At 42.2% G+C, this 12,943-nt stretch overlaps 3 protein-coding genes across 6 annotated transcripts in view; all 3 read right to left on the bottom strand.

Moving 5' to 3' along the window:
- LOC113017660 (ribonuclease inhibitor-like) overlaps positions 1-12,943 on the bottom strand; it is a 188,460-nt gene that overhangs the window by 73,432 nt on the left and 102,085 nt on the right. The window lies entirely within an intron of this gene.
- The window catches only part of LOC145424239 (uncharacterized), a 382,435-nt gene that overhangs the window by 324,262 nt on the left and 45,230 nt on the right, over positions 1-12,943 (bottom strand). The gene's annotated exons all lie outside the window — the stretch shown is intronic.
- The window catches only part of LOC145419387 (protein NLRC3-like), a 29,532-nt gene that overhangs the window by 10,261 nt on the left and 6,328 nt on the right, over positions 1-12,943 (bottom strand). Inside the window, exons 6-7 of the mRNA XM_080299657.1 lie at positions 10,174-11,998; positions 9,505-9,678 (exon numbers count right to left, since the gene is read on the bottom strand). Of these exons, the coding sequence (XP_080155783.1) occupies positions 9,505-9,678; positions 10,174-11,998 (1,999 nt within the window). The remainder of the gene's footprint in view (positions 1-9,504; positions 9,679-10,173; positions 11,999-12,943) is intronic.

The raw sequence follows: 12,943 nt of genomic DNA, 5'->3' as shown, positions 1-12,943 counted from the left end.
GCCCGTTCTTCGTACCTCGCTAAGTAGGTTAGCTGGATTTGATTGTTGACGATTTCGCGTGATCCTGGATCGTTCGGTTCCCCGAAGCTCATCCGGGACTTGCTGTCATAGCAACAGATCCGTAAGCGTAAACCTGCTCCCGAGCAGGTTTGCTTTATGTAAACAGGATTAGATCGCGGCCACGCAGGTATGTCCGCTTCATTCATACGAAAGCAACAGCGATATTCCACCACTGTTTCACCATAAATAAATAACATCAATGTAACTAAAGATAATGCAGCACTTGATCCATTTATTGATTTCACACAGATACATACAGGTCATTCCCTAAAAAAGGGAAATGTACTATTAACATTCTATTACATGTATGTGATTATTACAGATGTAATTCATATTTCAGAGTAGTAATTGTAAATTACTTCGTGTAATCAAGATGAGAGACCACGGCTATAAAAGCGAAGGTGGATTTGGGAAGTCTGTCGCAGCCATGTCCTGTCCGTATACGCGAGCAACCCATTGCGGAAGGTGCAAGATTGATAAGGAGAGTCCTCAGAATTCAGCGTATATTGCGGGACAGACAGGATCCTTTAGCTCAGCGCGACAGTGTGCTCATAGAGAGATATCAATTTTCCCGTGAGGGTATTATTTACTTAACCAACTTGTTGACGAGGGGGTGCAGGACCACCACCTGTCTTTTTTTGCTCTGCCCTTTTCTTGGTTGCTGTTATAAACAAACAAACAGATTATTTCAGGGTCTCTTTCCAAGAGACGAAAAGCAATATAAGTGATAAATATTACCATTCTGTAGAATATTCTTATATTTCACTTTTACTTGTTCCCATGTTCTAGTGGGTCCTGTTGTGGCTCTAATGTGAAAGGGGATATAATATAACATATTATAATATAATATAATGTAATATAATATTGGATAATATGGTGTGATATGATAAATCTACCCTACCGCCCACTGGTGTTGGCCAGAGGGGCCGATGGCGCGATATGGCAGCCTGGCTACAACCGTAGCTGCTTCCACCAGTGTGTGAATGTGAGAGTGAATGAATAGTGGTATCGTAAAGCACTTTGGGTGCCTTGGAAAGCGCTATATAAATCCACTCCATTATTATTGTTATTATTAAATTACTTACGAGTTTAATTTGTCAGCAACTTCCTGCCAGCCCTCTCTCCTTGCTTTTGCAGCCTTTGCAGTGTTCCCTTGCGTTCTGATTAAACTCTGAAACTCCTGAAATCCCTCACTCAAGAGTTCTTGCTCTGCTGCCGAAAAATACCGAGCGCGCTCCTTCGACATTTTCGCCGACCAATCAAAGGGTTGCCGATCAATGTTTCTACTATCGACGCGTAGCCCCTGTTGGGCCACCCAGTGATCTCACATTACTTCATCCAGCTGTACTAATCGTCAACAACAGGTGTGTTCGGAGAACCGGAATAGCGAGCTCACGGTTAGCGCGATGATTTGGTCTTGGATGTGTCATTTGATCTTGGATGTAGTAAGCGAGGTACGAAGAACGGGCCCCAGTTTTCAGCTCTGTCTGCGCTCTACTTTTTTCTACTTACAACAGAAAATAGGATGTACTGCATTCAGGGATATCATCCTCACTGTCAGCTGTTACTCACAGACTGTGTGTAGAAATACAGAAAATACTGATCCTATAAAAAGGAAAGCTAGAAAAACACATTGATTCCAGGCTCTATTTTCCTTTTTGAGTCTGTCAAATCCAACAGGACTTGTGCAGGTTCACTATGAGCCAAACTCCAGACTGACAGTGAAACATCAGGCCAGTGTTAGAAGGTAAAGTTCAGGAAAGTTTTTTAATGGTTCAGAAGATGTTCAGCTGAGGACGACTTAAAGATGTGCGTGAAATGGAGGCTTCTGATTGGTCAGAATGAGCCTGTGAAAATGGGACAAACTTTGTATAAAGAAAGAAAACACATTTAATCTTTTCATGGAAATGTATCTTTTTCAAAGTGATTCCAAATCAAAGCTAACGCCACGCCAGCTTGTAACTTTGATTGACAGTGTGTAGAACTGATGACACAAACTCCCAGAAAACCTCAAAGTCAACATAACGCATCCAAAGCTTCACGGCTGGGAGCAAAACATGAGGCCAACAAACAGCTGTAAACCTGTGTGCCTATTACAGTAAACACAGCAGTCTGTTATGTTTGACTAAACTGATGTATTGTGTGTCTGTAGTTGTGTTGTGAACTGTGCTGGGCTCGTCTGTGTCCCCGTTTCACAGAACAGCATCTTCAAGATGGCACAAATGCTTCCAGTGTTTCAGTTTGACGAAGCCTGGCTTTGCCCATCGCTGCTTTTAAAACAGTGTTTGTGCTGCCAAGGACATCTTGTATTGGTCTCATGTCATGAATGGGAGTGTTTCAGGAGGCAGACTGAACCTTTGATGAGTTTGGTGTCTTAAACTGAGGAATGAAAGGACACGAGGAACAAACTAAAGAGAATCTAAAAGAGGCCGGCAGCACATGAGGAGGAGAAACTGACACTGACATAAAGACTGAGGGAAGGACAGAGCCATCTATACAGCTGAGGTCAACACAGGAGGGTCATGTGACACAGCTGAAACTCATCCAGACAACGTCTGACACCAGAGACCATACTTACCAAAATAAAACAGGTTATAATGAACAAAAATGAGTGGAACAGCGGAGTGAACTGAGCAGCAGGAGGGAGGGCGTTTCTCCAAAACATGTGTCCATCAAAATTATGGACAGTCGTGTATATTAAGTAGACTTGTTCAGATTTGTCCAACACTTTTCTCTGTCAGTGTTTCACAGAATATCATCAAAGAGTCATGATAGTTACCATTAGTGTCACTGTGGAGATGCTTATTCCAGCATCACTGACTTCATGGTTCCAGTTTCCATCACTAAGGACTACATGTAGTGATCCTGCTGTTAGCCATGTTAGCATGTTAGCTCCAACAGGTGGTCAGTGTGAGAGCGGTGATATCAGTGACATCTAAACAAGGAAGGAAGAGACTGTTGAAGGCAGCGAGCTGTGACTGCTGTGAACAGTGTTCTCACACTATTTTCTCCCTGTGTCAACATACATGAGGCTGCTTCAGCTGCAACACACCACAAACACCTTTATACAACTAAATATACTCAGAGCGCACTGCTGTGGTTGCTGTGGTAACCATCCATATATCCAGCTGTTTGGGGCCGAGTCTGCTTCCTCATCCTAGGGAAAAACCCTCAAAGTTTCATGTGTTTTTGACTTGAAGCTTTTTGTGATTTGGTTTTATTTGTTGTTCTACACACACAATAATGAAGAGCACATGTTTATAGTGACACATTCAGACCAATGACAACAGTCCATTCACAATGACCTCCTTCCAGCAACTTTTAGGACAGCCAATAGCAATTTTCCTTACTGAGGAGTTGGCAACATTGCCAGGAGCAGTGGGTGAATGGCAGCATCACCATGAAGGATTAGAATAAAAATACATCATCATCCACAAAGAAAACCAGTCTGAGTGTCTGATGCTCTCGTTATAAAACCGCAGTCGCAGCTTGTGGCTACATTTAGCTGGTTTGCTAGTTAGCTGGTCTGCTAGTTAGCTGGCTTGCTAGTTAGCTGATTTGTTCGTTAGCATGGAGCTAACCTAACTCACTAGAACATTTGATGCTAAACTGTCTAAACTGTGTGAACAGCTTTCATTGCTGCTCTGTGTTACTCTCCAGCCTCTCTTTAACTCAGTCCTCTCAGTTTTTTCCTCGTTACAAACCAGAAAACCTTCTTTTTCAGCTTTTCCACACCCGAGCTGTGGCTAAGGTGCTACCAGCATGCAGGCTCGGTCTGTGTCACTCAATAGTTACACTCCTCACCCAGACTAACACCACTCCACAAATTCACCACTAGGAGGCGCTAAAAGACCACATACAGTGAGATCATCACTAAATGTCTGCTGTGTCTGACGTAGGGTTGCCAACCGTCCCTTGAATAACGGAATCGTCCCGTATTTAGAAAGAAAAGTACACGTCAGTGGCGCGGCTGCCCCTCTGTGGGTCTTCCTTGGTCTCTTGTGTTCTGGGGGCCTCTGGATGTCTGGAGTTTTGATCTCCTCCATACCTGCTTCATGCCCTGGAGGACGGGGCTGTGCCCCCCCCACACCCTCTAGCAGATCATTACATGAAGGAACCTTTTAAAAAAAACAAGCGCGTCCATGCTCACAGGTGTACACACGGGTGATCACACCCACAAACTACACCCTTTTTGGCTCCTACCTCAAAGCACACTGTGTTCTGTTGATCTTATGTGCTGCACAATAATGTTTAACATTTAGTATTTACTGTCATATTCCCATATATCATTGTGATGTTGTTTATTCTATTACTCTTGTTCTCTTCTGCTTGTTTTCCTTTTTCTTTCTCAGCAGGTGATCCAGGTGATCGATAGATGCATTTTTTTTTTCCTGCCCGTTCTGTTGGTTTTTGTTTTTTGCCCTTCTCCCCCGTCCCTCTTCTCAGCTGTTTCTCTTTCCCTCTTTCTTTCTCCCCTTCTTTCCCCCAGTCAAGTCTGTCCCGTATTCAGTAAGTGAAAATAAAAAAACAATAAAAGGTGAATCAAATGGACCATTATGGCAAGGCTGGGATGGTCAATTTGGTAAAGTAAATCCGTTGGGCATCTTTCTTTGCCTTTAGACAACAATTCTGATGCAAAAGAGCCAAACGGGACAGGCAAGAAAAAATAAATAAATAAATAAATAAAAAGTACACGTCCCGTATTGAGCTCCAAAGGTCAAGGTCAAGGTCAGGGTCAGATTTATTTATATAGCACATTTCCAACAGCCGATGCTGCACAAAGTGCTTAACAATAACAATAAAATTAAAAACTACAGTGTAATACAATAATAACAATAGAAACAATAGAATAGAAGAATTGAAACAATACTAACTAATTCAGTACAATAATAACAATAGAAACAATAGAATAGAAGAATTGAAACAATACTAACTAATTCAGATAAATCCAAAATGCTTGGGTCATAATGTGTTAAAAGCCAGAGCGTAAAAGTGTGTCTTTAGTAAAGATTTAAATTGCTCAAGAGTTTGAGCAGATCTAATATTAAAGGGGAGACTATTCCAAAGTCTGGGACCTGCCACAGAGAAGGATCTATCACCACGAGATTTGAGGTTAGTCCGTGGAATGGACAACAATAGTTTTGAACTAGATCTCGTGGGTTTTCCTGGAGCATAGGCAGAGAGGAGCTCAGACAAGTAGGGGGGGGCTCGGGCGTTGAGTGACTTAAAAACAAAAAGTAAAAGTTTAAATTGGATCCTGTAGGGGACAGGGAGCCAGTGTAAAGAGGCTAAAATTGGGGTTATATGCTCTCTCCGTTTAGTACCGGTTAGCAGGCGAGCAGCAGCATTTTGAACCATCTGAAGGCGATGGATGGTGGCATGATCTAGGCCATAATACAATGAATTGCAGTAGTCCAGTCTGCAAGTAAGAAAAAGGTGGATGATACGCTCGAAGACGTCAGCCGGAAGGTATGGCTTTATCCTGGCTAGCTGTCTTAGCTGAAAAAAACAGGACTGAACTACTGCACTCACCTGCTTATTCAATTTAAAAGAACCATCAATGTAAACTCCGAGGTTTTTTACATGTGTTTTACAATACGAGGAGAGGGTACCCAACGTGCTGTCGATATGATTGAAATTGCCAAAAATGACAACCTCAGTTTTGTTTTCATTTAGCTGTAAAAAATTTAATGATAACCACTGTTTAACGTCGTCAAGGCAGCGTAATAAGAGCTGCGGTTGATCTGATCCTGATTTTAAAGGTAGATAAATCTGTAGATCATCCGCAAAGCAATGAAATGAAATGCTGTACCGCGAGAAGATGGAGCCCAATGGCAGCAAATAGAGTGCGAAGAGGGCGGGACCCAAAATAGAGCCTTGAGGAACGCCGTATTTAAGAGGAGCTAATTTGGAGTTGTGGGGGCCCATATTGACATAAAAGAACCTTTCTGTCAAGTAGGAGCGAAACCACTGAAGGGCAGATCCTTTTAGGCCAGCATGCGATTCTAGCCGTGATAACAGGATGTCGTGGTCAACCGTGTCAAAAGCTGCTGACAAGTCCAACAGTAAAAGGGCAGCAGGGCTGCCAGAATCCATAGTTAAGAGAATATCGTTAAAAATCCTTAAAAGTGCTGTCTCAGTGCTATGTAATGATTTAAAACCAGATTGAAATTTTTCTGAAATCATATTAGAATCGAGGTGTGCCTGCAACTGTAGATAGACCACTTTCTCCAAAACTTTAGATAGAAAAGGAAGCTTTGAGATGGGCCTGTAATTAGACAGAACAGTTGGGTCCAGGTTTTGTTTTTTAAGAAGAGGCTGAACTACAGCTTGTTTAAAGCATAGTGGGACGCAGCCTGTAGTAAGGGACGTATTAATCAATTTCAGAATAAAAGGGCCAACAATATTAAAAGTGTTTTTGAGCAAACTCGGGGGAAGAGAATCAGAGGGGCAGTGTGATGATCTTAGGCCACTAACTATCGCGGTCAGGTCCTTAAGGGAGACGGGATCGAACTGCTCTAAGACAGCTGAACACACTTTGTCCTGTAATACAGAGAGAATCAAAAGTAGTCTATAAATGTTAATGGAATTAACGCTTTGTTTGAAAACATAATTCCCAGCCCCTCTCCTGCTTTGTGACCAATGACCTTACGCACGAGTATGACAATTCAGATTACCACTTATCTCATTGGTAGAGGAAAGGTCGCTCGCTGAGAAAATACCAGAAGACAACAGATGACCACAAAAAGAAGCATGGCCAACAGGGAAACAAACGCTGACACTGCGGTGCAAGTCTCGGACGACAGTACACCTTCGACCAGCAATGTTTGTACCCCACCGAGAAAGAAAAAAAAAAGGCTGCATAAGTGCAGGGAGGAATGGGAAAATGAAAACACCTCGCTGGAAAAAGTGCGCGATAACACCTATAAAGCGCACTGCACTGTGTGCCGTCGCACTTTTTTCATAGGCCATGGTGGACTGGCAGCATGCTTCTAGTGGTGGGCACATGAGTGGCATGAAAGCTCAGGGAACCCTTAACCAATTTGTTGTTCACCAGGCCATGGCAGCAGAAGATATGGTATGTAGACATTGTTGTTGTTTTTAAACCCTCTGGTTAAGGTTAATGTGAGCATGTGCAGTGAATATCAACTCTATGTGGCCAGAAGTGTGATAATATAATTTATTTTGTGTAATAAGCAACTGCAAGGATAGATGATTACAACGAATAGATGACTAATACATAAAAGTAATACATAGATTAATAATGATGATGAGTTAAGATGCGTAATCATGGGAACAAGCAGGTTTACAAACACGAGCAGCTGATTAGCATTAGAAAAGCTGAAATAATACCTCAACTGAAGCCAGCTGCACTAAATGCACTTTATGTGGACAGTTATAAGAATGTTTTTCTTTCTATTGTTTTCTATAAATTTATATAATTTTAAGTTAAGCAGGACAGAGTTCTTTTAAAGAAAGATTAACTTATATTCTTTAAAGTTAAGCATGACAGGCTTCTGTTTAAGAAAGAGACCTGTTTTACTGTGTTAATGTTGTCATTTTGAGCTACAAATAAATGGCTAAATGATCATTTGTTTCCCATGTGTTCATATCACAAAGAATATGCATCATTAAATCAACTTCAAGTCAAAGGGTTAAAAAAATAATTTCACACACACAAAAAAGAGCTAAAAAATTCACCACACTTGGAAGGGTGGAGACAACTGGGTCGCCCGGCCCTGGCCACGAGGTGTCCCAGGAAGTTGGCAACCCTAGTCTGACGGTGACTTGGGTTTTTACTAACTGGCTACATGAGCATGATTAGCTGCAGTTCTATCTTTGTAAAAGAGACTCAGCAGCAGATTAGAACCAAACAGAAACATTTCTACTTTTTCTGCAGCACCAGCTGGATGCATGGAGCCTAAACTCCAGTGACAATGAGACACATACACAGTGTGACTGCTGTGACTTTACAGCTGGGCCTCATTCACATTGGACTGTGGGAGGAAGCAGAGTATCTGAAGACAACCCACACAGGCCACACTATCACCCTTATTTAGAGAAGTATAATGAATTAACTGATAAAGTAATAAATTATTTGATATTTCAATGAAAATACTTTTTAACAATTGTTTAGAAGTCAACAATAATAGTTAAATAAAAAGAAGCGTCAAATCAATAAACACGCAATAAAACCTTGTACAGCTGAAACTCATGTAGACAATGTCAGGGGAGGAAGTAAAACTAAACCTTTGACACCAGAGATGAAAACTACCAAAATAAAACAGGAAGTTAATAACAACCATGAGTGGAACACCTGAGTGAACCTAGTAAAGGGAGAATACATCATCATCCACAAAGAAAACCAGTCGGAGCTTGTGGCTGCAGTTAGCTGATTTGCTACTCAGCTTGGAGTTAACTCAGTAGAACATAGAATGCTAAACTGTCTAAACCAGGGGTGTCAAACATATGGCCCGTCGGCCAAATTCAGCCCCTGAGATAATTTCATATATCAGTTATTAAAGAATTTTCAGGGTTGCTGATATTCCATGGCAGCAGGGCTGGGACTTTATTCTGATGGACACATCATGTGGCCAATCACATTAAGAGACAGCCTGGGATCATGCCACTATTTAAAGAAAGGGATGGGGGCAAACGTTCAGAAGAAAGCAAGCTTAGTGGTACAGGCCTGGTACACACAGACACAGGTTTAAATTCAAGCGTGTCAGGAAAAAGTGAAAGCATAAAATGAGCAGCATCTGGCTGAATTTCAGTGATATTGGAGACGGCAAAGCTGAGTGCAGAATTTATAAATTAGAAGCTGGATAAAGTGATACCCATTTTCCATTGTGAAGGACAAAAGGTTTCAAACTTGTCCAGGCCTTAAGGTCATGTCCGTTCTCTTCTTAGTGGTAGTAAATGTATAAAATTAAGACTAATGAAAACACTGAATTAAAATTGCTTCCTTTAAAAACACCAAGCTTACAGTTCAGTTTTGAATACTACATATATAAACTATATATAACAAAGTGCCTTTGAATGGCAAGGATGCAGAAATGTCTGTATGTAGCACAGAGCCAGTGCTCACGGTCTGAATGAGTGTCACAGACCTGAATGTGCATTTAAAGAAATTTATAATTAAATTTCTAATTATGATCTTCAGCACCCAACACCATGACTATGTACATATTGATGGGTGTAAGAATATTTGTGTTGTGTTCTGTGGATTCAACTCTGCAAACTCATCAGTATTTTCATCAGCAAGTTTCTACTTAGACAGCAATAAAACAGAAAGCAGTTCCCAGGAACTACTTCTTGTTTTAGAATCTTTCAACATAAGAGTACTTTGCACATCAGAACACCCCCATATCTCCTCTTATTAAAGGATTACCTTATTATTAATTTGCTAATTCTGCCAGTTGATTACAAAATGCTTGATCTCACCTGAGAGTTTCCAGTTTGCAGTGTGGATTCTTCAGTCCTTCAGACAGAAACTTCACGCCTAAATCCTGCAGGTTATTGTTACTTAGGTCAAGCTCTCTCAGATTAGAGGACTGAGAGCTGAGACCTGAGGACAGAGCTTCACAACTTCTTTCTGACAGGTTACAGAGACTCAGTCTGAAAAATAACAGAAAAACAATTTAAAAAAAACTTACTTTTGATCAAGTGTAATGAGATTACATAACATTTAGCAATATTCCATTCTCTTTTTGTCAAGAAAGTAACGAGCAACATGTGGAAACAATCAGAGAGAGAACAGAGAACAGAGCAGTAAAAGAACAGTGGATAGTTCAATAGGCTTTTGGTATCAACAAAACGTGCCAAATTTCTTTATTTTGTCATCGTTTAAGAAGAGTTCATGATTAAAACTCAGATAACAACTCAAGGCCAGGTCTGGGTGTAACTTTGATGACAGTTACACCCAGAAAATTTTCAGAAATGCCGACAGGTATTCAGTATTGAACAAAATGAGTACTGATTATCACTTAACAGTTGTATACACTTTTCAGACACCAGCACTCATAACTGTGGCTTTGGGGGTTATTTTGTTAGTGGTTTTAGTTGATCACACCTGCTTTTTGTCAACAAGCATATGAATACAAATGTACTTACAGAGCTTTGTTGGAGGCTTTGACCACTGGCAGCAGCCTCAGAAGAGCCTCCTCTGAAGCAGAGTATTTCTGCAGGTCAAACACATCCAGATCTTCTTCTGATGACAGTAAGATGAAGACCAGAGCTGACCACTGAGCAGGAGACAGTTCACCTGTGGAGAGACGTCCTGATCTCAGGGACTGTTGGATCTCCTCCACTAGAGAACAATCATTCAGTTCATTCAGACAGTGGAACAGATTGATGCTTTTCTCTGCAGACAGATTCTCACTGAGCTTCTTCTTGATGTACTGGACTGTTTCCTGATTGGTCTGTGAGCTACTTCCTGTCTGTGTCAGCAGACCTCGTAGGAGACTCTGATTGGTCTGCAGTGAAAGACCCAGGAGGAAGCGGAGGAACAAGTCCAGGTGTCCATTTGGACTCTGTAAGGCCTTGTCCACAGCACTCTGGTGGAAGTGTTTCTCTACAGATTTTACTTCTTTTTCAGGTTTTTGTTTCCAAAACAATATAGACCATATGGACTTTGTTTGTTGTTGTTCCAGCAGATTGAGTCCAGAGTTGCTGAAGGTCAGATGGACATGAAGAGCAGCCAGAAACTCCTGAACACTCAGATGGATGAAGCAGAACACCTTGTCCTGGTACAGTCCGCTCTCCTCTTTAAAGATCTGTGTGAACACTCCTGAGTACACTGAGGCTGCTCTGATATCGATGCCACACTCTGTCAGGTCTGATTCATAGAAGATCAGGTTTCCTTTCTGCAGCTGATCAAAAGCCAGTTTTCCCAGAGACTCCATCATCTTCCTGCTCTCTGGACTCCAGTGTGGATCTGTCTCAGCTCCTCCATCATACTTGACCTTCTTCACTTTGGCCTGAACCACCAGGAAGTGGATGTACATCTCAGTCAGGGTCTTGGGCAGCTGTCCTCCCTCTCTGGTTTCCAGCACATCCTCCAGAACTGTAGCAGTGATCCAGCAGAAGACTGGGATGTGGCACATGATGTGGAGGCTTCGAGCTTTCTTGATGTGGGAGATGATCCTGCTGGCCTGCTCCTCATCTCTGAATCTCTTCCTGAAGTACTCCTCCTTCTGTGGGTCAGTGAACCCTCTGACCTCTGTCACCATGCCAACACAGTCAGGAGGGATCTGATTGGCTGCTGCAGGTCGTGTGGTTATCCAGAGGCGAGCAGAGGGAAGCAGTTTCCCCCTGATGAGGTTTATCAGCAGCACATCCACTGAGGTGGACTTTCTAGGGTCAGTTAGGATTGTAGTTTTGTGGAAGTCCAGAGGAAGTCGACACTCATCCAGACCATCAAAGATGAACACAACCTGGAAGTCTTCAAAGCTGCAGATTCCTGCTTCTTTGGTTTCAGTAAAGAAGTGATGAACAAGTCCCACCAAGCTGAACTTTTCCTCTTTCAGCACATTCAGCTCTCTGAAAGTGAATGGAAATATGAACTGGATGTCCTGGTTGGCTTTGTCTTCAGCCCAGTCCAGGCTGTATTTCTGTGTTAAGACTGTTTTCCCAATGCCAGCCACTCCCTTTGTCAGCACTGTTCTGATTGGTTCATCTCTTCCAGGTGAGGCTTTAAAGATGTCTTCTTGTCTGATGGTTGTTTCTGGTCTGTCTGGTTTCCTGGATGCTGTTTCAATCTGTCTGACCTCATGTTCATCATTGACCTCTGCAGTCCCTCCCTCTGTGATGTAGAGCTCTGTGTAGATCTGATTCAGGAGGGTTGGGTTTCCTGCTTTAGCGATGCCCTCAAACACACACTGGAACTTCTTCTTCAGGGTGGATTTAAGGTTACGATGACAAACAGCAGCTGGAAGTTCTGAATAATAATAATAAAAATACAACTTTAACAATCATATTTTACAAAATGCTGATGACAATTTCTGACCCACTGAGAAATGACTGAACACACTGGTGTCACAAGTCTCTCATTTATCCAGCAGCTTAAATCTTTAGATAAATCCTCTTACTGCTCTGCAGACGGTCAGCCAGCTCCTCCTGCTTCATTCTCCTCAGGAAGTCCACTGTGATCTTCACAAATGCCTCTCTGCTGTGTCTCCTCTGCTCATCATCCTCCCTCTGAAACTCCAAGCACTGGGGCTTATTTGGATTCAGAGCCTTCTGGATCTTCTTCAGCTCGTTCTTCACAAAAGTGATGATGTTGTCCTCCAGCAGCTGGAACAGAATATTTATGAATGACCCACCACTCTGAACTTTAGTCCACACAACATCCACTTCTTTACCATCAAGGGGCATATCATCCACGAACTCTTTACCAATTATAGGTTTGACTTTATCTGATTAACTGAGACTTTGTCCACAACTCCATGATCCCAAAACGTTGATGCTGTTCATATGAATGCAGCGATTTCAGTGGGAGAAACATTTCACTGGTGTTCAGAGCTGAACTACCAACAGGTTGATGATCAAAGCCAGAAACTTGGAGATGTTTCAGGTGACTGAGTTGATCGTACAGACAACTGGTCTTAAAGGTTCACTCTGTTTACGCATACAGATCAGTATTTAAGGTTTGACTCTCATCATCCACTGGAGCACAAACTGGGCGTCATCAGGACACAACAACACAGAACAAACACCATCCCCACAGACACAGCAGCCAGCGAAGCAGAAGAACTTCACATCAAGACGGTCCTGAGTAAATGTGAACGCTGGTTTGAGGGCGGAGTCAAGGAGGCCATTTATGTGAAAAGGAAAGACCATCTCTGAATGGAGGAGGGGCCTAAGGGTACATTTGTCACCATCT

The sequence above is a fragment of the Astatotilapia calliptera genome, chromosome 3 (genome assembly GCF_964374335.1).
Source record: "Astatotilapia calliptera chromosome 3, fAstCal68.1, whole genome shotgun sequence".
NCBI classification, from domain to species: domain Eukaryota; kingdom Metazoa; phylum Chordata; class Actinopteri; order Cichliformes; family Cichlidae; genus Astatotilapia; species Astatotilapia calliptera.
Note: the sequence above shows the minus strand (reverse complement) of the source record. Positions and strands in the feature narration are given on the sequence as shown.